The sequence below is a fragment of the Melanostigma gelatinosum genome (assembly GCF_949748355.1).
Source record: "Melanostigma gelatinosum genome assembly, chromosome: 6".
In the NCBI taxonomy this organism is placed as follows: Eukaryota; Metazoa; Chordata; class Actinopteri; order Perciformes; family Zoarcidae; genus Melanostigma; species Melanostigma gelatinosum.
Window position 1 is genome coordinate 23,663,680 of NC_136639.1, and position 26,644 is coordinate 23,690,323.

At 46.2% G+C, this 26,644-nt stretch overlaps 1 protein-coding gene across 1 annotated transcript in view; it reads left to right on the forward strand.

The window, feature by feature from the left end:
• Positions 1-5,585, forward strand: part of mccc2 (methylcrotonyl-CoA carboxylase subunit 2) — a 15,950-nt gene extending 10,365 nt beyond the window's left edge. Inside the window, exons 11-13 of the mRNA XM_079269781.1 lie at positions 649-763; positions 3,522-3,607; positions 4,089-5,585. Coding sequence (XP_079125907.1) covers positions 649-763; positions 3,522-3,607; positions 4,089-4,206 — 319 coding nt within the window. The 3' untranslated portion in view covers positions 4,207-5,585. The remainder of the gene's footprint in view (positions 1-648; positions 764-3,521; positions 3,608-4,088) is intronic.
• The last annotated feature ends 21,059 nt before the right edge of the window (positions 5,586-26,644 follow it).

Genomic DNA, 26,644 nt, shown 5'->3' on the forward strand with positions numbered 1-26,644 from the left:
TGTGAACGTGAGCCTTTGTACCGCTCCTCTGCATCGTTCTTTATTTTGTTTAATGTCCCCCGACAGTATTGCTTCTACAGGAACAATGAGATGCATTGCATTATGGGATAGTTTCTGGATACACAAAGGGCTTTATAGTACTTTTCTCACATCCGCAGTAGTTCCCTCCCAAGGCCTGTAAACAGTTTGTGTGTGAGTCTGCGTTGTGAACACTTTTGCATTGTAAAGTAGTAACACTTCAAACCAGTTCAGAAACCGGCTATTGTCTGATTGAATTAATCTCATCCGTGTGTCTCACTCAGCTCTTTCTGCTTTTTTTGTTTTCTATCAATTTAAATACATTTAAAAAAACCAAGTAGCAAGCATTCTCTTGTAGAATTTGAATAAACACAGATTGAGTGTTTTTTGGAAAATTGATGCTGCTATTCACCTTTGGTTTGATTTCAATTTTAATGATTTAGTATTCCCTGTGAAGTGGTGCTTTACTGGCCTGACGCTCTCATAAATCACGTTATGGTGTAGTTGTCATCGGATTATTCCGAGAGCATTAAACCTTCATTAACGCAGGTGGTTCGTCTGCGAGTGAGCCGACTATTCTGACTCGGCGAATGACAAGCAAAATGACGGTTCCTTGTCTTCCTCCCACAGCCCTCGATTCCTGTACATGTGGCCCAATTCCCGAATCTCCGTGATGGGCGGCGAGCAGGCGGCCACCGTCCTGGCCACCATCACCAAGGATCAGAGGGCACGAGAGGGAAAGGAGGTAACGATTCCCATTAATCATCCCGCCCGCGCCGCACCGGAACGGCTCAAATTGGCTTTTTTGTAGATTTGCTGCCAAAAAGCATAAACGTTATGGAGACACTTTTCTTTCAGTAATGGTTAGACACGTTGGGCACTTATACAAGGATAAAATGATATCAGTGGTAAGTGTTACGGTGATGACTTATCCTGAATAGTGCAGTCGTCAAATGGCCATAATTAAGTTGTCAGGTGTGCTTTTATGGGTTCATTAAGAGCGCATTAATAGCTTCAGAATGTCACCTCGCATCAGCGCTCGATGGCAGGCGCTTCAATCAGTGATGTTTAAGGTGGTTTAACAATGTATGGGGATAAATAGATGGCAAAGGAAACTAATCATACATTTTTTTCTTTTTATAAATGTCAAATATAATTCTTTTTTTTTTAACCATCTTTATTCTACTCGCAGCTCAACCCTGTTGGACAAGCAGCAGGGGATTTGAGGGGGGTTGCCGTCCCTCTTGTTAACCTGCCTTCTGCCTCTCCGTCCCCTGGTAGCAGGGAGAGTGAAGGGGCAGAGGGGTTGTTCACTTGCACATGTTAGTCTAGTCCAGAGGTAGCCAACACGGTGCCCGCGGGCACCCTGTCGCCCGCAGGGACCACGTGAGTCGCCCGCAATGGCGTGTTCTAAAAATAGCACTAGTCACCATGGAGCTCCGTCTAAAATTGTAGTTGCTGTTCTTTTTTCAATCAAAAACGCTTGCATTAGTGTAGATTTTAAAATGACAATATTTGCACGGCGGACAGCCAGGACGAGGCCGCCGCACTAGGTTTTCAGGTTCCGAATGGCGGGCGCTTCCCGTTGGTGGCAGACATGCGCCAGATGCGTGCCAGATGCGCGCCGCGAGCGCACCCCGTCGTCTGGTCCGTAAATCCTCGGAACAGGCCGCGGGGCAACAACTCAGGGGTGGCGGAGGTAGAGGCGAGGCAACGCAATCCGACCGAAAAGGCCCAGACTAGAGGTTTGAACGAGGGTTGGATCCCCCGCTTGGCTATAGACGAGACTTTTTACTAGTTTCTTCGTGGAGAAAAAGGTACCATTAGAAAAGCTGGTGTCGGTGATAACAGACGGGGCTTCCGCGATGACGGGCCGGCATGCAGGCTTCATTGCGCAATGCAAAGGTGACCCAGACTTCCTAACATTTCTACATTACCACTCGATCATTCACCAGCAGGCGCTATGTGCAACAGTAACAGGCTTTAATCATGTGATGATACAAAAATATCAGAGATGTGATACCTCTGACTTTCAAATGTTGAAACTGATTAACAGAAATAAAAGTTGCATGTTTAAATATATATGTGTAGCTATACCATCATTGTTGTGGAAATAATTTTTAACAATTATTGTGAGGAATAATTAACTGACATGTGATCAAACAGTCTCTTCACATATATTATTATTATTAAAAGGTGATCTGTGTGATCTTTGTTATTCAGGAAGTTTGTATCAAATAAGTAGCCCTTCGTACCACTCGGTACCCTTGAAGTAGCTCTCAGTTTAAAAAAAGGTTGGTGACCCCTGGTCTAGTCCGACTCGTTGACGTCAATAGCCTCCGTTGGACAGAGCTGCGACGGCGATGGCGGCGACTCTAGACGATGCTTGGATTCCACTAGATGTGCCTTGGTGCGTTTCAGAAGCGTCTCTCACTGCGCTGCTTGTTGATAAACTCCACGGCGCTGTCTGTGGTGCTGATCTATCCATGGACGGATTATAATTGCGACTTTTCACGCCCATGCCCTTGTTAAAAAATACACAAAATCTGTTCCGGTGAACGAGTGATAACTTTTCTAGATAGAGTCGGCAGTACCATGCAGAAAGAACTACAAAACAAACAAAGCAAAGCTCATAATAGGGCTGAATCGACTATCGATTAAGAAAATACAACAATTTGCATAACGGTGCGTCGCAAGAACGGTGCGTCGCAAGAACGGTTGCTCCCTCTGAAAGCATGCATTCCCCCAGAGACCAACCTCTTGCCCACGATCCCTTAAAGCATGACAGTAACACCGTGGTGCTCTGTAAATTTTGCAAATTGGAAAAGAGACGGCAGCAGCGGTGATCAAGCGAGCTAGAATGGGAATAAAGAGAAGGGGCCGGTGGTAGTGAGAACAAAGCCGCGAATCGGAGGAATGGACATTATTTGCTGATTGTTTCATGGTGGTGACGTTCTAAAGCACAAATAAGCTCATCCAAACCTCATCCTCACAAACCTGCAGGAAGGTGCCGGATTTTGAATGAATGCAGCCCAAGACACATCCTGATGAGGCCTGTTTGTGTCAGCATCATAGACGGTATATAGGAAGTGGACGTAGTCATCATGACGTCACCCGTTGGTTTGTGGACTGCTGTTTTGAAGCCGAGTTCGCTGTCGCCATCTTGGTTTACGCCCGTCGCTGGGTTTTTTTTCACGCAATAAATGAACAAAGGTTACCATATTTGGAATGTGGAGCAGTGAAAAAGGCCACGTGTGAGCGAGAAAATGGCTCAAACTAACGTTACCGACTGTTACGATCTGTGACTGATCGAGTCACCGTACACTGGGTTGCCAGTCTGTTCGTCCCTCCTGGCTGAAACCAATGCAGTCTGATACAACAGCCCTGCAACGAATCAAGACTTACTGATTATTGGACACGACTGTAGACCTTTTTTTTGTCCTGCAGTTATCTTTGGCAGACCTACAGCACCAATTTTCTTTTGTTCAAACTATTTCATTCAGTTCACAGCAGCGCAAGAGGCTGCCATGAAGAAACCAATAGTAGAGCGGTTTGAAGCAGAAGGCAGTCCATACTTCTCCAGTGCAAGGTGAGCTTTTGGTCATGACACATCATTCTATTATTCAAAATGATACTAAATAGTGCATAGGGTTAGGGCATGACCAGGCCATCATTTGTAATTTAATTTTAAATCAATCCAATACATCACGTTATCCTGCTTTTCCGAGTCATAAGAAAAGACCGTTTCATGCTTGAGAAGTGATGGTGTGATGTGTTTGAAGTGCATTTATTCCCTATTAGATGTCCTGTTGTTCTGCTCATGTGATCATCATCATCAGAATTTGCTTTGCAAAGCAAAAAGAAATGCAGGGACTTCTTTTTAGAAACTTCTACAAATGTATTAAAGCTGAAAGATATGTGAGGGAGTCGTTCAGAGAGAGGAGCACAGCGTCTTGATTTCTGTATTTAAGTGATTGATAAGAGACCTGCACAAGTACTGAAAGAAGCCTCCGGTAAGTCAGGTGTGATGCGCTTTCTAATAACGTGATGCCTTTTCATTATTTTTACAGACTCTGGGATGACGGCATTATCGATCCCGCCGACACTCGGCTGGTTTTGGGACTGAGCCTCAGCGCGGCACTGAATGCGTCGACGAAGAAGACTCGCTTCGGGGTGTTCAGGATGTAAGGCTCGCGTAGCTTGTACAGCTGTGGACCTCAGACTCGCACTGTACTCAAACTAGTCTTTCTTTGTAGTTTTTACTGTGAGGTGTCGCCAGATTAAGAGCAACAAACGGGAAGAAAAATAAAATAGAAATCACACAACCTTTGATCAATGGGAATATGATCGGATGGTGTGCTGTTGTGGGATATTTACACTAATTAGTTGTGCCTTAACTGTTACTGTTCCGAGTGTAAATGCAAACTGTACTCTCCTTCACCTTTTTCCCCTCAAACTTGGATTGTTTTTTAAAAATAAAATACTGTAAATGATGAAAAATGAAAAATATGAGAACATTCAAAGTAGCTGTCTTTTTCTTCAGGACAATCACTGCTGCTAACAGAGGAATATCATAAGAACAACAATCTGCATAAGGGGGCGCTGTTTAGCTATAAATATCTGACTGGCCACAGTCCAGCACACGTGTCAAACTCAAGGCCCGCGGGCCGAATCCGGCCCCCCACTTCATTCTATTTCATCCTTACTGACCGCCAGAGGCAGTGCTTAACACTGGATGTATCCCGTCTCGCGCATGCGCAGGTCGAATATTTATATCAACAAAGTCACGTGTGACCTCGGATGACCACCGTCATCTATAAGTTCCGGTGTCATCCTGAGCTCAGTCCTTTTTTTCTTCTCGCGTCGCAGGTTAGCTACCATGGTAGCTTAAACAAGGATGTGTCTACGATCAAGACATATTAGAGCTCGTCGCTGTAGCCTTGTGACTACCGGTCGGAGTTGCGGTTCTCTCGCCCTCCAAAGGCTGCGACGAGCTGTCCCTCTTCGGAGGGAACGGTGTGTTCGCCGTTCGGACATCGAGCCCCGGACTGGTGGCCGCCCCTATCATCGGTCGTCACCAGTCTGATAAGGGTCAGCTAAGTCGTGATGACAGCAATCGGTAAGATCGATTAACATTGTTTTCTATAACAGTTGTTTGTTCCACGGTTGGCAGAGCGCTTCCGCTCTAGTAATCGAGTGGCGCGCTAACGAGAGCGTAGAATTACGCTGTCGGCCCGCCCTTCACAGTGTTACGGCTATCACAGTTAGCAGAGTGTTCCTGCTCAGGCAAACTTTGTGAGACACTAGTCCGCATTGGCGTTGTGTACATGGAGATTTAATCTTTACATCTGACGTAATTCGCAGTTAGCAGTGTCTTCACTCAGGCTAACTTGGATGCTAGCTGGCTAGCTAAACAAAGCTGATACTGGGGCTGTAGCCATCAACTTTGTATCCTTACAGCTGTCACAGTTAACAGAGCGTCCTCGCTCAGGTTAACTCAGTGGGAAACTAGCTAAAACAAAAGCTGATACTGGGACTGCGTCCATCAACTTTGTATCCTTACGGCTGTCACAGTTAACAGAGCTGTCACAGTTAACAGAGCGTCCTCGCTCAGGTTAACTCAGTGGGAAACTAGCTAAACAGAGCTGATACTGGGACTGCGTCCATCAACTTTGTATCCTTACGGCTGTCACAGTTAACAGAGCGTCCTCGCTCAGGTTAACTCAGTGGAAAACTAGCTAAACAAAGCTGATACTGGGGCTGTAGCCATCAACTTTGTATCCTTACAGCTGTCACAGTTAACAGAGCGTCCTCGCTCAGGTTAACTCAGTGGGAAACTAGCTAAACAAAAGCTGAGACTGGGACTGCGTCCAGCAACTTTGTATCCTTACGGCTGTCACAGTTAACAGAGCGTCCTCGCTCAGGTTAACTCAGTGGAAAACTAGCTAAACAAAGCTGATACTGGGGCTGTAGCCATCAACTTTGTATCCTTACAGCTGTCACAGTTAACAGAGCGTCCTCGCTCAGGTTAACTCAGTGGGAAACTAGCTAAACAAAAGCTGAGACTGGGACTGCGTCCAGCAACTTTGTATCCTTACGGCTGTCACAGTTAACAGAGCGTCCTCGCTCAGGTTAACTCAGTGGGAAACTAGATAAACAAAGCTGGTACTGGGGCTGTGGCCATCAACTTTGTAGCATTACAACGATCACAGTTAGCGGAATGTGCTCGCTCAGGCTAACTCGGTGAATGCTAGTTATACTAAATCAACATTGAGGTTGTGCCCATTGATGGTTTTGACGCATTACGGCTGTCGAGTTCGCTCCGGCTAACTAGACTAAGCTAATACTCTGTGTGTCCATTGATTGTTGTAAACATTATGGACATATCGGTAGCGGATATCAGTTAGCAGAGTGCCCTCGCTCAGGCTAACTGGTAGCACACCAAGAGTTACAGCACCTGTCCAAGTGGAGAGTGTCCTCGCACTGTAAGGACTGTGGGTTTTTTTGTCCGTTTTTCACAGTAGCAGAGTGCTCTCGCTCAAGCTAACTGGTGGGACACCAATATCGGCAGCAACTAGTTTAGTGAAGAGTGTCCTCGCCCCTCTCACTATAAGGACTTTGCCTGACCTGTTTCCACAGTGGCAGAGTGCTCTCGCTCAAGCTAACTGGTGGGACACCAATATCGGCAGCAACTATCTTAGTGAAGAGTGTCCTCGCTCCCCTCTCACTGTACGGACTGTGGTCTGTTTTGTCCGTTTTTACGGTAACAGAGTGCTCTCGCTCAAGCTAACTGGGGGGACACTAATATCTGCAGCAACTATCTTAGTGAAGAGAGTGGGCTTAGAGAGTGTCCTCGCCCCTCTCACTATAAGGACTTTGCCTGACCTGTTTCCGCAGTTGCAGAGTGCTCTCGCTCAGGCTAACTGGTGGGTCACCAATATCCGCAGCGGCTGGCTAAGGGAAGAGTGTCCGAAGGATCACTCGCCACTGACTGCCCCCTGCCTGTTCTCTCAACCTTCAGCAGAGCGCTCTCGCTCGGACTGATTGGGAATTCCGCATAAACTAGTGGGACAAGGGTTCCACCAGAATCGCGGCCATGTTCAACTCTCCCGGCTGTAGGACCTGTATAGCTCCTCTTCAGCCGGAGGACGGCCCTGACCTCTTGCCCTAGCAGGGAGAACCCAGGCAGGACCTGCGGCATCACGCCTTGAGCAGTAAGGTCTGCTAGGCTGGCCGAAGTGGAACACCTGATGCGGGAGGTCTACCTCCCCCTGTCAGGGCAGCTGAATCCAGACCAACCTACCCTGGTCATTGGTATGGCGCTTGCACGCCGGGCATACACAGCAGCTGGAGCATCCACCTGTGAGTGCCTTCTTCAGGCACCTTCCCGCCCTCACCACCTTTTCTGTTCCTCCCTCCGAGGAATATCTGAGGGAGTTGCGTGCATGGTGGAGACACCAGGGCTCTCTCCCGCCTTACATCAGACCATGCAGGAGGTGGCAAATCTGGCCTTGCACGTATGCCAGCCAGTTCGACGACTATGGCGTCCATCAGTTTCCCCTGAGGAGACTCTGAGGCCCGATGCCAGGTGCCCTCGACCCAATGTCGGGTCAAAGATGACCTGCTATCCAGGGCTTAGGACACAGCAGCGCTGTGCACCGTATCGACAACTCCCTCTCCCACCTCATGCTTTCCCTCGCAGATTCTCTGCAGCGGGCTACTTCGACGCTTCTGCTCAGTGATGCTTCATTGCAGGCGTTTGCGCTCATATCGAGGGAACGTGGATGGATGATGTCCACCCTGGTTCAGACTCGCCGCCAGGTTTGGCTGGCGCAGTCACCCCTATCTGAGACATGTAGGAGGACCCTCCATACTGTCCCAGTGGAGCCTGGTGAGCTGTTCGAGTCAGCTGCTGTACAGGCGCTTCAGCGGACTGTTAGAGCTAGCCAGACCTGGCAGCAGTTCTCTGGTCTTTGCAGGGACATGCCTGCACCCCCAGACCTAGGGGTCCCATTTTTGGCCCACAAGGCCGTTTCTCAGCCTCCAGCTTACCCTAGTAGCGCAACAGGCCTCGGCGTCCTGCTGAGAGGCCGGACCGCTACCTATACAACCTTACTTACGTCCCCGTCCCCCCCGGCAGGGGTGCCAGGAGATGTCTCCAGGCCGGCTGTCAGGGTTCTTTCTCCCATCAGCGGATGTCCAAGGGAGAGTGGTGCACGTCTATCGACGCCTGTTCCCATGGTGCGTCACCACAACTTTCAGTCCTGGGTGCTTCCATTCGGACTCTCCCATCTCCCCATGGGTGTCCACAGTGTGTTACTGCTGTCCTTTCCCCCTGCAATCGCAGGGCGTGAACATACTGCCGTACTTAGACGACTGGCTGACCTAGGCGCCGTCCCGGCTTCAGGTGCCACAGGACACTGCTCGCCTTCTCTCACGTGGCCCGGTAGGCCTCAAGGTGAACATGGAGAGGAGCTACCTGAGCCCTTCTCAGAGCATAACCTTCATTAGGGTGGCCCTATGAGGGCCTGTCTGTCGCCCCAGTGCGGATGGCTGAACAGCCTTCACTTGGATGCCAAGTGGCACAGATACAGGGCAATAATATTATCGAAACAGTGTCTATTCATCTATTCACTATCCCCATGGAGGGAGTGCATATCTGGCGAACAGTGTCCCAGGAACCGAGCCCCAGGGGCTCGGTTCCATTCCACCAGGAGATTGTCACAACAGTTACCTGCCTCTCAAGGCGGGTGCAGGGTGACAGAACGGGACAGCCTGGGGGCAGTTGTCTGCTGAAAGACCGCAGGTCCAGGTTCTAGAGCTAGCGCTCGAGCACTTCCTTCCATGTTGAAGGGAAAGCATGTGCTTGTCCGGTGGACAGCACCTCTGCTGTGATTTCCCATGAACTATCGATGGGGCACCAGATCTGCAGAAGTTGCTACGGGGATCACCGTGGCCTTCTGACTTGGGAGGCCCCTCGCCTGACCAGCCTGTGGGCAATGTACCCACCAGGAGAATGGAACAAGGTTGTGGTTTTCCTGTTCCGTTACAAGCCTCCACCGGGAGAGTGGCGGCTGCAGCCAGACGTGTCGACCCACTGCCCCCACTGGGTCTCCCTGACGGAGGACCAGCCCTCTGGGTCAAGATGCCCTGGCTCACACGTGGCCAGAGGATCTTCTTTATGCCTTTCCACCATTCCCTCTGCTTTTGCTGTAAGCTTGTCAGAGTTCTTCCCCGACAGGAGGGATCTCCTGTCGCAACTAGAGGGTCGGATTTGGCATTCCAATCCCTGCCGCCTTCAATTAGGGGTCACGGGAGGGCCCGACCGGATGCTGAGTGGCTGCATAGAACCAGTCTGACGGACTATTCTGAATGCCAGTGCGCGGTCTACCTGCCTGCAGTACAAGAAACAGGTGGAAGCTGTTCTCCGACTAGTGTGCGGCTCAGAACAAGGTCCCAGTACAGCGCCCCGTGCCTGCTGTACTGAGTTTCTACAGTCTCTCCTGGATAAGGGCCGGTCTCCCCTGCATGGGACCTACCCTTGGTACTGGACAGCTTATGCTTGTCCTTTTGAACCCCTGGCACAGGCGGAGCCTAGATGGCTATCAGCAAGACGGTTTTCTCCTTGCTGTCAATTCAGCTCAATGTGGGGGCGAGCTGCATGCCCTATCAGTGGAAGAATCATGTCTGAGGTGGAACTCAGATGGCTTGGGTGTCACTTTCTGGCCTAAGGCAGTGTTTCTCCCAAGGGGGTGGATACGGTCACATATAAACCGGCCTATCCAGCTGGCAAAGTTGACCCCCCCCCCCTCCCCCATCGGGAGAGGAGAGGTCAAGGCTGCTGTGCCCAGTGTGGGCCCTCAGAGCTTATATGGCAGCCACCGCCTGCATAGTCAGTTATGGTGAGCCTAAGAAGGGCTGTGCTCCTTTTTAAGGGAAAAGGGAAAAACGGCACCTGTCCCACTGGATAGTGGAGGCCATTGCCGATACATACAAGGCGAGCGGCTGCGCTCGGCCATCCGGGGTGAAGGGTCACTACCAAGAGTGTCTCCACACCGAGGGCAAGCCTGAGTGGTGTGCCTGTGGGGGATACATGTGCGGCGGCCTCATGGGCATCGCCGAGCACATTCACCAAACACTACAGAGTTAACGTTGCCGGCCCTCACCCACTGGGGAGGGTTCTTGGTCAATTTTCTCTGCCGGAGCTATAAGGGGTAGTTACTGTGCTTCCTCGTGACTCTTTTGGTATAAGTCATCCAGTGTTAAGCACTGCCTCTGGCGGTCAGTAAGGATGAAATAGAACGAAAGTTACGGACGTAACTACGGTTCTATGAATCCTGGATGACCGCCAGAGTTCTTGGTCACTCGGAATCCCGTGAACTCGCGAGAAGATTCCATAGGACTGAGCTCAGGATGACACCGGAACTTATAGATGACGGTGGTCATCCGAGGTCACACGTGACTTTGTTGATATAAATATTCGACCTGCGCATGCGCGAGACGGGATACATCCAGTGTTAAGCACTGCCTCTGGCGGTCATCCAGGATTCATAGAACCGTAGTTACGTCCGTAACTTTCGTTTTATGTGGCCTGCGAATCGGCCAGCAAAAAATAAATAAAAATAAAAAATATATATATATATATATTTTTTTTTTTGGAAAAATAATTGAAAGTTAGAGTTGAAAATAAAAGTATCCCCATGGTCGGAATTATGAGATAGCATGTTGTCTGTGTACCGACATTAAAACTATCACAACAGGTGGACAGGAGAGGAAACAGCCCGTAAAACGGTTTTCCAACGATTGAAAAAGATCGACAAATAATCCCAAAATGTCCACGAAGAGAAAAATTGATGCAGAGGGAAGAAAATGTAATGAAAGATGGGAAAGTGAATACATGTTTGTGCTTCAAGGAGAAAAACGTGTCTGTCTTCTGTGTTATGAGGCGTGTCGGTGATGAAGGATACAATTCACGTCGGCATTTTGACACCAAACACGGAGCTAAATTTAGCCTCCAAGAAAAACATCAAATTGTCCAAGAATTAAAAGGCAGACTGCAATCACAGCAGAATATATTTACACAGCTACAGCCCAGTGCATGCTGAAGGTATGTGAGCAGAGCTCCGACCAGATACAGACTTTTACAAATGTCAGTTTGTGAAGAAACACCATCGCAGACCGAGTTCATGAACTAGCAGCAATCTAACAACACAGCTAGCTAAGAGACGAGCAGGTACTCGTCTTGTTAATTATCTGTTGATGAAAGCACAGACAACACGGACACAGCGCATCTATCCATGTTTATCAGACCTGACTCTCAGTGAGGAGCTCTTGGATGAAGCTGCATGCACAGGACGATGACAGGGAGGAACATTAGTGATGCAGAGAGGTGACACAAACCGCTTTGAACAAAGTTAATGTCATAACTTGTGTTTGATATTTGTCTTTGTTCTTTTCTTTAATAGTTTGATCTTTGATACAGTCATGTGGGTTTCTTAACCCTCAATTAAAATGATTTATGTTATAATAACAGAAATGTGTTTAAATATCATTTTTCATTTATATAACTGCATGTACAATATTTGTACACTTAAATAAACAATAATCAAATGCAGAGAGAGTTATTTAACAATATGTTAGGGAGAAGTTAGTTATACAGTCTTACAGTTACAACCGGCCTTTTGAGGGCGACCGTGATGCTGATGTGGCCCAGAGTGAAAATGAGTTTGACACCCCTGGTCTAGCAGGATGGCAGAAGACCACTCGAAATGCCTTTTTAGATAACAGCGTTGTGTTGACAGAGGAGCTGGTTTCAGGGAATAATAAAAATAACGCTGAAGCATGTATGCAGCACACTTAAAGCACTCTGGAGGTTTATTATGCCTTCTGATCCGGCCTTATGTTCGCTTTTCATGTTTTTTTTAATCGTGCAAATATAGCGTTACGTCACAATGTAGTAGTATAGATGGCTGCAGGGAGAATGTGCCGAAGCTGAGCCACAGAGGAGGAGTGCTTAACTTCACCAGCTGGCCACCCTGTCCTCCTCCCTCCCTCTATCTCCTAAACTGAACATGCTGCACACAGTTGGTACACTCACATATTTGTATAGACCATCTGAGCTCACTTTGGCAACAAGTGACTTTTAGCGCTCAAGGATTAGTTGCAGCAGTGGATTTGAATGTTTCAACGTCTTCCTATGAAGCCAGCTGGTAAAAAAACAAAAACGAAGTCTTTCATGCCCCTCTGTGTATGACTGTGAGTGGAGAGTGGAAATAACTCGGGCAGTGTGTGTGTGTGTGTGTGTGTGTGTGTGTGTGTGTGTGTGTGTGTGTGTGTGTGTGTGTGTGTGTGTGTGTGTGTGTGTGTGTGTGTGTGTGTGTGTGTGTGTGTGTGTGTGTGTGTGTGTGTTACATCCTCCACTACCGCCAATTTTTAGAACTGGTTCGCTGGTTTTCTTCTTGGCACTGTGGGGATCATCACCAAATGGCATGAACCAGTTTTTAGAAGTTTGGATTTCATTGAGTTGCCAGAATGTTGAGATCTAATGAAAAGTCTCATCTCAATACGTGTTGTCAAGGTGTTTGCTAAAAGAAACAGACCGGGGAAATGTATGTTCATCAACCATTCAAGATTTCCCTCTAGATTTATGACCTAACCTTTCTCTGACTGACTGCTCTTAATTGCGGTAATAATCACTCACTCGCTGGCTCAAGGACAAAGTCGTCCTTTTTGTCTTGTTAAGAAATATCTGGCAAGCTTTTCCGCTATTCTGGCTTTGAGGTTGTACAACACTTGACAACCTAGAGGCCTTCCCCAGCGTACGCTGGATGTAGAGGCATCGGTGCATGTGCATCTTCATCAAGCGTATCTGCGTTACAGGGATAGACGGCGTCTGAAGGAGGACACAGTGGCGTGTATTCCAGCTGAGCTGATTATTGCAGCTGGACACGACGGGTTGCCGTGCGCGGGTGGTGGTATCTATGGCATCTGTACAACGTTCGGAAGGAAACTTCAGAGAGAACTGTGACTGCTTCCAACCGCATGCCAGTTATCAACGTATTACATAGTCGCAACAAAAGAGTTCTTCCCCAGCTGTTCATGCATTGTTCCATATCTTTATCAAGGTGACAGGAATGTAGTACGCCACACATCTTGCAAGAGATTTCAGAATCCACCTAATTTCCTCGTTCTTGGTCACTGAAATGTAACATTATGTAATACTAGTGTTCTCATTTTTAGTTGGAATATCGACCTGCTTTCATTTCTACACAGCAAATCCAGACCCTTTTTTTAACCCCCTCGGGCGTCTGATACCGACCCACAACGTGCCCCTTTAACATCCGGGCTTTCAAGTTACTACAATGTAAACCCATCCGCGTCATAGCTGACGCTCCGGGAGTGTAATGTCCTGGTATTCAGACCAAAAAAGCCCCCACACGGAGATAGAGTGGTCAAACATTGTGGTCCCTCCATTACAAATCTCCCTGTAGAGTCAAAGTGCCAAAGACTCTGTCAAGACTTTATCATCGCATATCATCTGTTAATAATAAACAATTATCTTTTCTTCATCTGACTTGTCTCTCCTGATTGAAGTGGTTTTGTTGCCAAACCCAAGTTTACGTACTTTTGAAATTTGTAATTTGATTTCCTACACCTAACTTTTTGCCTATACTTAACTAAGGGGGGTTTGTTGCCTAAACCTAAGTTCAATAATAAAATGAACATCTTTAACCTCAGCCCTATTTTTAGGCCTCTGCTCGAAAATTGCATACCCATACTAAAAATAATGTATTTCTCTAACTACAAGGTATATTTGAATAATTTGATGTTATAATAAAGGTAACACTTGTGAGATTTTTTCAGATGTGTAAATATCAGTGTATTTTCGCCTGGAAAAAAAAGCACTGAAAGCATGAATATCTCTTTTGAATGATGCAGCTGAAAGTTTAAACCGCTCCCAAATCATAGCACAATATGTGAACAGTCTCTGCAAATTTTGACTTTGATAAAGTGAAGCAGAACAAAATTAGAGAGGTTTTAGTACAGAGAGGTCAGGCGAGGTCATCAAAATGGTCATTTTGGAACCGGCTGTTCCACTGTAATTTGATATACTATATAACGATATATTTCACTTGTTTTATCACTAATAGTGTTCAATTTATCCAAATACAGCAGTTTGGCTTCATTTTGAGAGCCAGAATCCTCTCTGAACCCTGTTTGTGTCTGTGATTCATGGGGTTTTCCTGTCTGAATTCCAGTTTCTCTGTGTCTATGGAGACCTAAGTCAGCAGCCCATTCGTCGATTTCAGTGAATGAACCCTCCTTCGACCCGTCAGAGCCTGTAGAATTGAGCTGGGATAACGTGGGAAAGATTGACAGAATCGTTAGCCAGTCAGAATCAAAACCGCACCGTCCTTCGCGAAGCGTCCTTTCCAGAACCGGGAAATTATGCCTTTGTCTACACGAAAACAGCGTAAAGGTAAGCTGCATTTCTGATTATTATCAATAAAGCGGTTTGTGGTTCTAGTGCTTGTTGGCTGATATCTCTGTGATGGTTTCACGGAGAGAAATATTGAAGATATCTCTGGAATCTGTGTCGAATTATGTTGCTTTCTGATCTTGTTGTCCGTGTTAGCTTTCAGCTTTGTGTTGGTAGCTTTGTCCGGAGTACATAGCAGGCGGACTCATGGCGAAAAATATGTGATATTGTGGTAAATCTTCAAGTTGAAATATTAGTTGTGTAGAATTGTGTTTGGAGCATGTAAAAATGGCTTACATGATATTGTTACCCAGACTTTTTTCTTCAACTGGGTATATAACATGTGTGTAACATTCATTATGAAAAGTGCATTGTATAACACGCTGTACGCTAAACTTTCTCTGTAAAATCGAGAACCCCCCACCTCGGGCTAGAACCATGATGCATTTCCTCAACCTAACTTTTTGGCTATACAAGTAGTTTTGTTGCTTAAAATTGTACGTACCTATTTTAAGCCCAACTGTGATGTTTTTCCCGAAACCTAAGCCGGTGTTTTTGTTTGAATTCATAACATTAACCATGTGTTTACTGCAACTGTTTGCTGGGCTACCAACAAAGCAATGGCAAGGGGTCTGACCAAGCTTCATGTGACGAGTTGTAATGACGACGTATTTGGACTACACATTAATGAGCTGGAAATGGATAACTGACTTCCTGTTACGACAAAATACAAACTAAATATTCCTGTCAGACTGCAAAGAGGAAAGTAAACCCTTGTTACGTGGCTCATTGTGACCATTTACTGTTCATACATTCGTTGAGATGCAGAGATCAGGTTAATTCATCGCAGGCTATTCTGTTGTCTGTAGTTGCAGCCTAAGCAACACAAACACCAGGCGGATTAGTTGACTAAACAAATTTACCTAAAAACACAAGTGTGCTGTGAGGCGACTTAGTTTGAGGTCAGCACAAAGTAAAATCCAGCTCACTCATCATTCTTAACCTGCTAGGCATTTGTTCTCAGTTCAGCGGCAACTGTTCATTTTAATGATTCATTTATGTCAGACAGATTATACCCAACCTGATTCAGGAGCTCATTCACTCTCTTGACGGATCTGCTTGGACAGTTATGACTCATGTTGAAGTCACCCCGCAGCCTAAAAATAATCATGACTGAGAGTTTGAGTCAGTCTTAATGTCCAGCTCCTGGAGGGAAATGGATTATTGTCTGATGCGGACGTTGGTGATTTAATTTTTTCTTATTATTTTTTTCCCCCAATGAGTGCATTCACCTGCTGAACATGAGCGAGATGCTTAAAATGAATATTTCAAAGTCCAGGAGATAACTATTTGTGTGTTGATTTAGCAGAATAAAGTATGCATTGTTTTTCAAAAGGAATACATAATAGCATAATGAAAATGCTATCGTTTTAGCACCCTTTTATTTTTAGTTCAGTGCAACAATGCTTATGTCATTATTAGTCTATTTAGTTAAGTTACCTTTGGCTTTACATTTTGGGTCCCACATACCCCACTGCTCTGTGTGTATGTTATATAAAATAGTAATTAATAAATAAATCATTATTATTACAAAATTTGCCAATTTCTTTCCTTCAATTTTCTTTTCTTTTCATCTGATCTTATTAAAAGCCAATATGTAATCCATTCCTTTGACGGGATCGGACTTGAATATTTGATGAAGGTGACAAAATACAAAATAAATAAGTGATAAAACATTGTCTTAAAACCAAATAAGGAAATATTTCACGTTTTGTATGTTAGCATGTTGGCGGCGCGAGCAGTCGCAGCGGCCCCTTGCGGTCCCGGAAAAACAGTGTTTTCGTCTTTTTCGTCTAGTTTGTCTAGTCTGCCGCTGTGTTCGTCATGCCCGACGGACTTATATCGCAAAACACAACAATACAGCCGTGAGTTTCTTCTTGGAAAAAGTACAACTTTCTTCAACTTGGAAGCCAAACTCTCCGTGGATCTTAGCAGCCTGGGACTTCTCTGCTCCCCCCATTGTGTCAACCCCCACCCGGTAAGGAGACATCGCAAGCGGTGCGAGAGGAAGCAAAAGCGGGGAAAGCGTGGAGGTATCCGGGCTAGGCTAACGGCTAGCCCACACAAGCCGGCAATTCCAACATTACTCATGGCAAATGTCCGTTCACTGGACAACAAGATGGACAATATACGGCTACTCAGAACCAAGCGTGAGGTGAGGGACTGCTGTGTTTACGTGTTCACGGAAACATGGCTCCACCACAACATCCCGGACTCCGCTATTCAACTGGACAAGCTAACATGCTACCGAGCAGACAGAGACATAGTTAGCGTGGGAAAGTCCCGCGGCGGCGGTGTGTGTGTTTACATCAGTGATGCTTGGTGTCGAGACGCTATTGTTGTTAACCAACACTGTTCCCCGCTGGTGGAGTTTATGGTTTTAAAGTGCCGTCCTTTTTACCTGCCGAGGGAGTTTTCAGCCATTCTACTGGTGGCTGTTTATATACCTCCGAGCCCCAACAACAAGGACAGAGAGGAGGCACTCAGTGAACTTTACAGAGCCATCAGTGAGCAACAGACAGCACACCCAGACGGCATTCTCATCGTTGCTGGAGACTTCAACCATGCTAACCTAAAAACTGTTCTGCCTAAAATATACCAGCATGTTGATTTTCCAACCAGGGAAAACAACAAATTAGACCTAGTCTACACATCGATCAAGGGAGCGTACAAGGCGTCCCCCCTCCCCCACATTGGCCTCTCCGACCACCTCACTGTCTTGCTGAAACCGGCCTACAGAGCAAGGGTAAAGGTTACCAAACCGGTTTCAAAACAGGTACGGGTGTGGCCAGAGGACAGTACTGCTGCACTTCAGGACTGCTTTGGTACTACAGACTGGGACATGTTCAAGCAGGCAGCCACCTACAACCATCACATTAACATTCAAGAATACACAGAGACAGTCACAGGTTACATCACCAAGTGCATTGATGATGTAACTACCACCAGAGCCATCACCATCCGAGCCAACCAGAAGCCATGGCTGACAGGGGAGGTCCGCACACTGCTCAAGGCTCGCGACACCGCCTTCAGAGCTGGAGACCCAGCTGGGCTGGGAGCAGCCAGGGCTGACCTGTGCCGTGGCATCAGGAAAGCTAAACGACTGTACACCAGGAAAATCACAGGACATTTCAAAGACAGCAGGGACTCACGGAGCCTGTGGCAGGGCATTAGGACCATAACGGACTACAAACTACCGCCACAGACCTGTGACAGTCACACCTCCCTGCTTAACAACCTCAATGGCTTCTTTGCACGCTTCGAAGCACAGAACAACACACCTGCGCAGAAAACCACCCCCCCCACCGACGACCAGGCTCTGTGCCTGTCCCCAGCCAGTGTGAGGAGCACACTGCTGAGGATTAATACCCGCAAGGCTGCGGGACCTGACAACATTCCTGGTCGTGTGCTGAGGGACTGCGCAGAGGAGCTCACGGATGTCCTCACCGACATCTTTAACACCTCCCTGAGCCAGGCTGTTGTTCCCACGTGCTTCAAGGAAACCACCATCATTCCTGTGCCGAAGAAGTCATCTCCAGCCTGCTTCAACGACTACCGCCCCGTCGCATTGACTTCTACCATCATGAAGTGTTTCGAAAGGCTGGTCATGAAGCAGATCAAATCCACCCTTCCTCCCTCCCTGGACCAGTTTCAGTTTGCTTACCGAACTAAACGGTCCACAGAGGATGCAATCTCCTCCGCTCTACACCCAGCCCTCACACACCTGGACACTAAGAACTCCTACGTCAGAATGCTGTTCATAGATTTCAGCTCAGCATTCAATACAATCATCCCCCAGCAGCTTGTGTGTAAACTTACAGACCTGGGCCTCAGCCCCTCTCTCTGCAACTGGTTGTTGGACTTCCTCACAGAGAGACCACAAGCTGTTCGGGTCAACAACAACACTTCGAACACACTAACACTGAGTACGGGGGCCCCCCAAGGTTGTGTGCTCAGCCCCCTTCTCTTCACCCTGCTGACCCATGACTGTAAACCCAACTACAGCTCCAACCACATCGTGAAGTTCGCTGACGACACTACCGTGGTAGGTCTCATCAGCCACAACGATGAGACTAACTACAGGAAGGAAGTGAACCAGCTGGTCCGTTGGTGCCAAAATAACAATCTCTTCCTCAATGTGGGGAAAACAAAGGAGATTGTTGTTGACTTCAGGAGAACCCACTCCCAACCCCCCCTCCCTCTGACCATCAATGGTGCTGCTGTGGAACAGGTGAGCAGCACCAAATTCCTGGGTGTGACAATCACAGATGACCTCACCTGGAACAGCAACACCACTGCACTGGCAAAGAAGGCCCAGCAACGCCTGTACTTCATCAGGAAGCTCAAGCGAGCAGGAGCCCCCCCCCCCATCATGCTCTCATTCTACCGAGGCGCCACTGAGAGCATCCTCAGCAGCTGCATCACGCTGTGGTTCGGAAGCTGCACCGCCTCCAACCGCAAGAGCCTGCAGCGCATTGTGAACTCTGCCCAGAGGATCATCGGAGTCTCACTCCCTACACTACAGGACATTTACAACACCCGCCTCACCCGCAAAGCACTCGGCATTGCGGGTGACCCCACCCACCCCTCCAACAGCCTCTTCAGCCTCCTGCCTTCAGGGAGAAGGTTCCGCAGTCTCCGTTCGAGCTCTACCCGGCTGAGGAACAGCTTCTTCCACCAGGCGGTCAGGATGCTGAACTCTCTCCCTCCCTCTCTCCTCTCGCTCCCCCTCTCTCCCCCCCTGCCATCTCTCCCCTGACCTCTCTACCCTCCCCCTCACCCACCTTTCCCCACTGCCTCAAATGGAACATACCAGGACATCTACTCCCCCTCACACCCCTTCCCTCATCCAGCACCAGTCACTTTTTCTATTTATTTATTTTAATTTTTTATTCTCTGCTGCTACGAACAAATACCCCCCTCACACACCCTTCCCTCATCCAGCACCAGTCACTTTTTATTCTCTGCTGCTACTTGTTAATCCTTTATCTAGGCCCTTATGTTCTTAACTTTATTCTATTTTATTCTATTATATGTTATATGTTCATGTCTATATTACACTGTGGGACTGCGAGAAACGGCATTTCGAATTTTCTGTATGCATAACACATGTGGAAACTTTGACAATAAAGTGAACTTTGAACTTTGAACTTTGAATATCTCGTGTTTTAACAGGGGTGGTTAACATAATGAAACGTAATAAAAAAAATACAAAGTAAAAGCTTTGTGATTGCAGCTCAGTAATAGATATTAATATTGTATATGTTTCAATGCAAAATACATGCACTGCAATGCAGAAGAAGCTGCAAGTGTCTACAACACAATACAGACGTATTTGTCACGGATGCCAGATCAGGTCAGATGTCCCATACACTCCCCCCCCCCCCCCCCCCCCCCACCCCACCCCCCAACTAGGGAGCACAGGGACGCCGAAAGTGACGAGCCTTGTGGTGCAATGTGTGTCTGCACCCCCGCCCCCCCTCCAACCAGACTGACGGGGCCGGAGGTCCAATGAAATGAGCCGACATATTGAGATTGTCAAATCAAAGCCAAAGGGGAGGAGCTGTCCCGTCGTCGTCTGAATTACGTCATGCCCAAACAGCTGGTCGTTGGCAAAAAAAAGAACTGGGAAGGAAAAAAAAAAAATGTAGACCAGCACAGCGACTGAGAACTGCACCCGGGCTGGCTGTACCCCTCCACTTAATATTTCGCTTCTAACGATGCGGCGACTGGAGCGCCCGGGCTCAGGATGTAGCCCTCCCAGGCTCCTCGTGCTGGTTTACACCTCTCTGTGGTGCGCGCTTGTCGGAGGTAAGAGTGCTTTTTCCTGTTCAGTGTGCGTTGCTTTGATTCGCGGGGAGCTGTTCCTTTTGTCGGGGGTGCTGAAAGCCTCTTCCACAGTAGCAGCAGTAACAGCAGCAGCGGCAGTAACGGCAGCGGTGGATCCCGTTTGCAAGGCGATTTCAGTCCCCGTTAAACAGCCACAGCTTGCTGCGTTTAGCCACCAATACAAACCCGTTTCTTTTCTTTTCTGTCATGAACACGAACTGGCTTCGTTACGTCTCGCGTGGGGACGATCGCTGCTAATTATGGTACGCTAACACACTTGACAGATGCTCCTATAGGTTGTGTGCGCTACGATACCGAGGGATGAATGTGGCCACGGTGGAGACAACAAATAAAAGATCCACACCGGTGCTGGACACTTTTGACATTGTTGTCGGCTCTTTCGGTGGTTTCATTTGATTTGTTTCTTGTTCTTTTTGCTCTGTTCAAGAAAAGGGCAAAACACGAGTTGAGACACGTTGGCGTTGTGCGAAAAAAAATAAAATAGGACCAGAGTCATTGGACAATAAAGAAATATTTAAGTTGCACCTTGTCATTTATTGTTTTTAATTTAGCCTAATTGAAAAAAGAGCAGATTTCCTTTATTTATGTGGCAACATTTAAGTTAAACCTTGAATTTTTGCTTCCTGTTATGATTAAATGTACAAAAGTACATATTGTTCTTGCTGTATGTGCTTTTTTATGTCGATATATTTAAGAGTGTCTTTTCTCGTGTTTGCGGTGTCCTCCGCCAAGACGTTCGCTGCTTCAAGACACAAAGCTCAGTGGTGAGACAACAATGAATCCATACCTGCAGCACATGCTGTACCTGCCACCTGCTGGCTGTGGTCACAGAAGACCTTAAAGATCCCTCTGAGGGTGTTGCAGTCCACTGGCAGACTTGTTGCTGCTTCTCTCCATCTGTTTTTTTTATTGTAAATCCTCTGACTTGGTTGAAGTCAGTAAGATCACTGTCCCCTTTTACCCTCTTTTTTCCTGGATTACTGGGTTTTTTTCGTATCAGTGAAGAGGATCATTGTCTCAGTGATCAGTCAGTTTATCCCCTTAGTGATGGTGTGTTGACCAACAAATGATGGCCATGTTTGAACCAAATCCTGTTTTTATTCATTGTGTTAATTTTCATTCTTCGTTTTTTTTTTTTCAAGTTTTTAAAACCCGACACGAACATCCTAATATAGGATTATTTTTTTTTTGGAGAAGCAACCTTTCTTGTTCCAAAAGAGACTTCCCCCACTTAAGCATTCAAGGCTAAATCTCCAGTAGAGATGACAAAAAGCAGGATTATGTCTGTATTAAGCCCCTAACGGAGTAAAACAGTGGTTGGGAGGCGCTCGTTGAAGATTACTGAGATTACTGAATTCAGAGCCGTGCTGTGAGAACGCCTGTAAGCCTTTATCTTTAAACGTCTTTATTTAGCAATCCAACAGGCATTTTTTAAATATGTCTGCGTGTAGTATTTTAGCACATACAATAACAAAATGAACACTTAAGGTGTTTTTTATTGAATAGCTACATTTTGGTACAGTGACCGCTGTCAGCCGTTTCCACACACCAAAATATTAATATTCAGACCACCAGTTAATGCGAAGCAACGTCTATACTCACTACTCAAACGTCTTTTTAGTTGTCAGCAGTTCAACCGAAGAGTGATTTTTCTCTTAACTGAAATAGTTTCTCCATGCTGAAGAGGGCTAAACTACAAAGTTTGGACAAAAGTTTGAAAAATAAACAATTTTATGTACTATGAATTCGTTTTCCTTCCTTCCTACTCCCTTTAAAGGGACAGTTCACCCCAAAATTAAAACTACATATTTTTCCTGAATGAACTGCCCCTTTAATCATCTCACTTGACCCCCCCCCCCCCCCACCACTGATTTAGTGTGTGTGTGGAAGCTTACTTTTGATGACACAATGGATATCCCTGTAACTGGGATTACATTTTCTGATGAATGTGGCGACTTTTGAATAGCCATCCATAACAAGTCTTATCTCCAGATGTGCAAAACTGGGGACTTTTTCCTCTCAAACATCTGTCGGACCGACAAGCAACTGGTATGATAACATGCTGTTGTCAACTCGTAGCAGTGATCGATAGCTGGAAGAAGTCTGTTTCTTTCTAGTCAGGCAGCATTAGTGCCACACTGGAACCAGTTTCTCCTCATCCTCAGTCGTAATCAGTGTAATGAACACGCGAGGAAGAGCCTCGATGCAATGAAGGCTCACGTGTAGTGCAAGGACAGGTTGGGACAAGAGTGAAATTAAGGCCTGGGGGCTTTGAACGGGACTAAGCTTCAGGTCTTTGACAGCAATATGGCTTCATTATTCTGAGTTGCTTCCCCCACTTATTCTGCGTCTTTAGTATTCAAAGATAGCTTCCATAGGTGAGAGCCGGCGCAAGCTTTGAGGACAGCGGTAGGGAGGGGGAGGGGGAAGGGGGGGGGGGGATGAGCAAAGCAGAGCAATTTTTTGTCCTCTATTTCCTATTAGAACACACTGCACATTCAAGAAAAAGCTTTTCCTTCCTGCATCCGCCCGCCTCAGCACCCTGTCACTGCGGACCGGGGGCCACTTGGTTTTCCTTTGCCCCGTGTTGCCATCAAGGTAAAACAAAAGCAAAACCACATAGCCACAAATGACAGCATCAGTGCAGTGTGCTTGCTTACTCTTAGGTGGATTGGGCTCCTGCTGTTTTAGAGGCACACAGGCTTTTCATTGCATCCTCGAAAACGGCTTTTACGAGATTTTACCGTTTTTTTGTGTGTGCAAATTGCAGGTGAGATAAATTATCCCCCAAAACGATGAACGACATCGCCGGAGGTACTCCAAGTGCAGATGGCGCAATAAACACAAAGGGGAGCGCGCTGCAAATGGGGAAACGTTCTCCTCCGGTGAAACATCAAGCCTCCACATTGTTCTGATGAAATATGCTTTCTTATCTCCTTATATTTATATTTACGATAACGCTAATCTGAGAGATGCAGTATGTTCCGGTGTAGCAATTAACTGCCTCGCACTCCATTTCCCCTGATTCCACCCCCCGTTGGGCGTAGCTATACACCTGTCACTCGTTCTGCTTGCTTTTATATGCGGGAGCCTTCGCTGGATGTAATCCAAGGATTTGACATTATGCAGGGACGCGAGTGAGCCTGCATACCTGCATCTCCCTCAGCTGCTTTAAAAGGAGGTGATGTCTGCGATCACATATTTGGATGATCTAGCTCTCTTTTGCGTCCCGGGTTCAAGGAGAAGATTGGTATTATCCCAGTGAGCACTAACCCGGATTTCAACGTTGATTTCTGGTTGAAAAAGCGTTGAAATGGAGCCTGAACGTCTTAGACCTTTTTTCAACGTGTTTTAAACCTTCTAAATTACGGTTACAATATCAACCTGTCACAAAACACCAATTTCTTTGAAAATATTGATGGTTTGTTCAGTTGTAGGTTGAAAGAGACGTGATTTTGGTTACTTTAAACCAGTGGCGGCTGGTGGAAAAGGTAGGGCCATCCTAGCAAACATCCCATTATGATTTAATGCAACAAAATTTAAGTATCAAACACGCATTATTACTTGGCAGTTAAATATTTAACATTTATTCCAACACGAAAAAAGCAGTAAATAACACATTATATAATATAATATAACATGTTATTGAGATGCCCCTATGGACCTTGTTATAGGAGGTAAAGATCAGGAGAAGGAAACATGAAGTGTAATTATGAATACTGATGTTAAATTAAGCTATGATGAGTTTTCACTGTTAATTTAACATCTCTATTACATGTTGATGCCTCCATGACCAAGTTAAGCAGATGAGACTGAGGCTATGTAGAAGAAAAGATGTTCACTTTGCATAATATGTAGCTTGACAGAGTTCTCCATGTGTGTCCTGGTGTTCTCATGTTTCCTTACCTCCTCATCCCTCACTCCTGTAACTGTCCGTGCTGGATCCGTCCCCGTTGTTTTAAAAAGCTAAATAAATGATTAGCATGACGTCATCCAGCTAGCCAAACCTGTCTGGTGTACAGCTTGTACAGAAGCTTTGCATGTACTGCTTCCCTTTCCCGCTAGTCTGCTGTCTGATCGTGAGGTCAGGCTGATCTGATATCAGCTCTTTGGCTGCAGAATCTCCGCCAAAGTTCTCCTCTCAAACGAGTCTTGGAGGAGTACTGCTCGGCGCTGGTGCGGGCGCTCGCCTGCAGAGACTTCTCCTGACGAGAACGTGCAGCTAGGGGGGCCAGATCGTTCTGGCCCCACTCTGAATCTATTTGAGGGCACTGATTGACTAAATTGTATGTCACTCATTTATATCTTTAATCAGCAATTGGCTAAACTGCTTCATAGACCCGCCTCTTTTGGGCCAAAACGATTAGGCCCCCCAAGCTGCTCGTTCTCAGAGTGTCGTGCACACAGGCGGAGAGGACGAGCAGACGAGCACACAGGCGGAGAGGACGAGCAGGAAAAGCATATATTTTGCGCAGATATCATATGTTACACACATTACTGGGTACATTCCATAGTTCAAAAACACAAATATTGACAATTTGTATAATTTATGATTATTATAATTTATCTTTGTGTGGCTCATGGTGGGGCCAGGCCCCATGGGCCTCTATTGACCAGCCGCCACTGCTTTAAACGTATTTCTCCAAAATCATATTACGCTGTCCGTTCATATGTGGTCTACACGGAGACGTGATTTCAACGCATTCAATGTCTCATATAAAACGTTGTAAATATAGAACTATAGACTGTGCTGTCAACAAGAAGCTCCCAGGACATCATAATGAGAGCAGAGCACATTATGTCTGTATGTTCACTAAAATACAACTCAGTGTTTACTGCTGGAATACGCATGCGCATGAACTCTTGCATTTTTCTAAGGTAGAGGCTGGCTGGAAACAAACACGGCACTATTTGAGCTAGCTAGCTAGAGCTTACTGAGTTCATGAGCGAAGTGAACGAGCTGACGGAATAAACGAGGCTTCACGCTAACGACATACTCTGTAAGTACTTGAACTACTTTATTCCAATATTGCAGACCGAAATATCATTACCATACCACTAATATCATGTAATGCTCATCATGCGGGCGAGGCTGCTAGCTTGTAGTTTAGCATGTTAGCTTGTATAGCGGTGCATGTTATGAACGGTAAACTTAGACACGTGTGTTAGTTAATGGAGACACTTTCTTTGTGGACTGTCCCTGTAGCCCAACATTATAAAATATAGTATATACTGTGTAATATCCAGGTCAGCATCGTTCCGTTCAAAACATATTTAAAAGACGTCTATGGTCTCCGGTGAAGAGGTTCAAAACTGGTCTAAAAGTCTATGTTTTTTAATACTTGTTTTATTTACAGATGTCCAGCTTGAAAATATGGCAGATCTCCTGAAACCGGCTCCTGTGTGGCTTTGAAAACGGCATTTAAAGAAGGAAAAGGAGATTATGTTTTTATATGAAGAACATTGTTCTATTTATATTGTGCTTTAATAAATACAAATGAACTGTTGCTGAACTTTTTTGTGTTGCGCAAATTAGCAAACACATCAAACTAAGATGGTTAACACTATAGCTGCTTAACAATAGGACATTAGCATTAACATTGGGAATATTTTAACACGCTAACACATGGTGAACTCAAAGCTCAGAGCAGTGCTGTGACTAAGTACAGCCCTAAGACTCTTAATCATGTCAATCAAATATAGGGAGCACTTTTTATTTTATTGATGAGGATATCTCGTGTGTTCCTGACATTTATCCCCGCACATATTGTTGTGGCAAAATGACGAGATGAGATGGCAAACTGGGGTTGCAATCCAGTGGGTAGTGTTTTAATAAGATCAAGCCAACATCAACAAGTTCAGTATATTGAAACGACTCCCCTGTACTGCTTTACACAGATCACTCTTATAGTCAAGTTTCACGCCCCTTTAGCTGTGTTTCATCAATCAAACCTGTCTGTTGAATCAAAACAGGACACATCTGGACTCCTAATTTAGGACATGTAGTTATGCTATTTTGACCTCTTGCCCTCTGATAGGACACAGCCCCAAGTACGGAAATGTTTTGGTATGCTTGAGAGATTAATTACTTTTTGTCTGGCGCCGATCATCCTTTCCCACGAACGATGCTGAGAACCAGAATAACACGTTATGTAACTGTTGCTTGTGATATGAGGTTTTACGTCTCAAATGATTCTGGATACTTTTACATAAAGAGGAACACTCGTGTTTACTGCA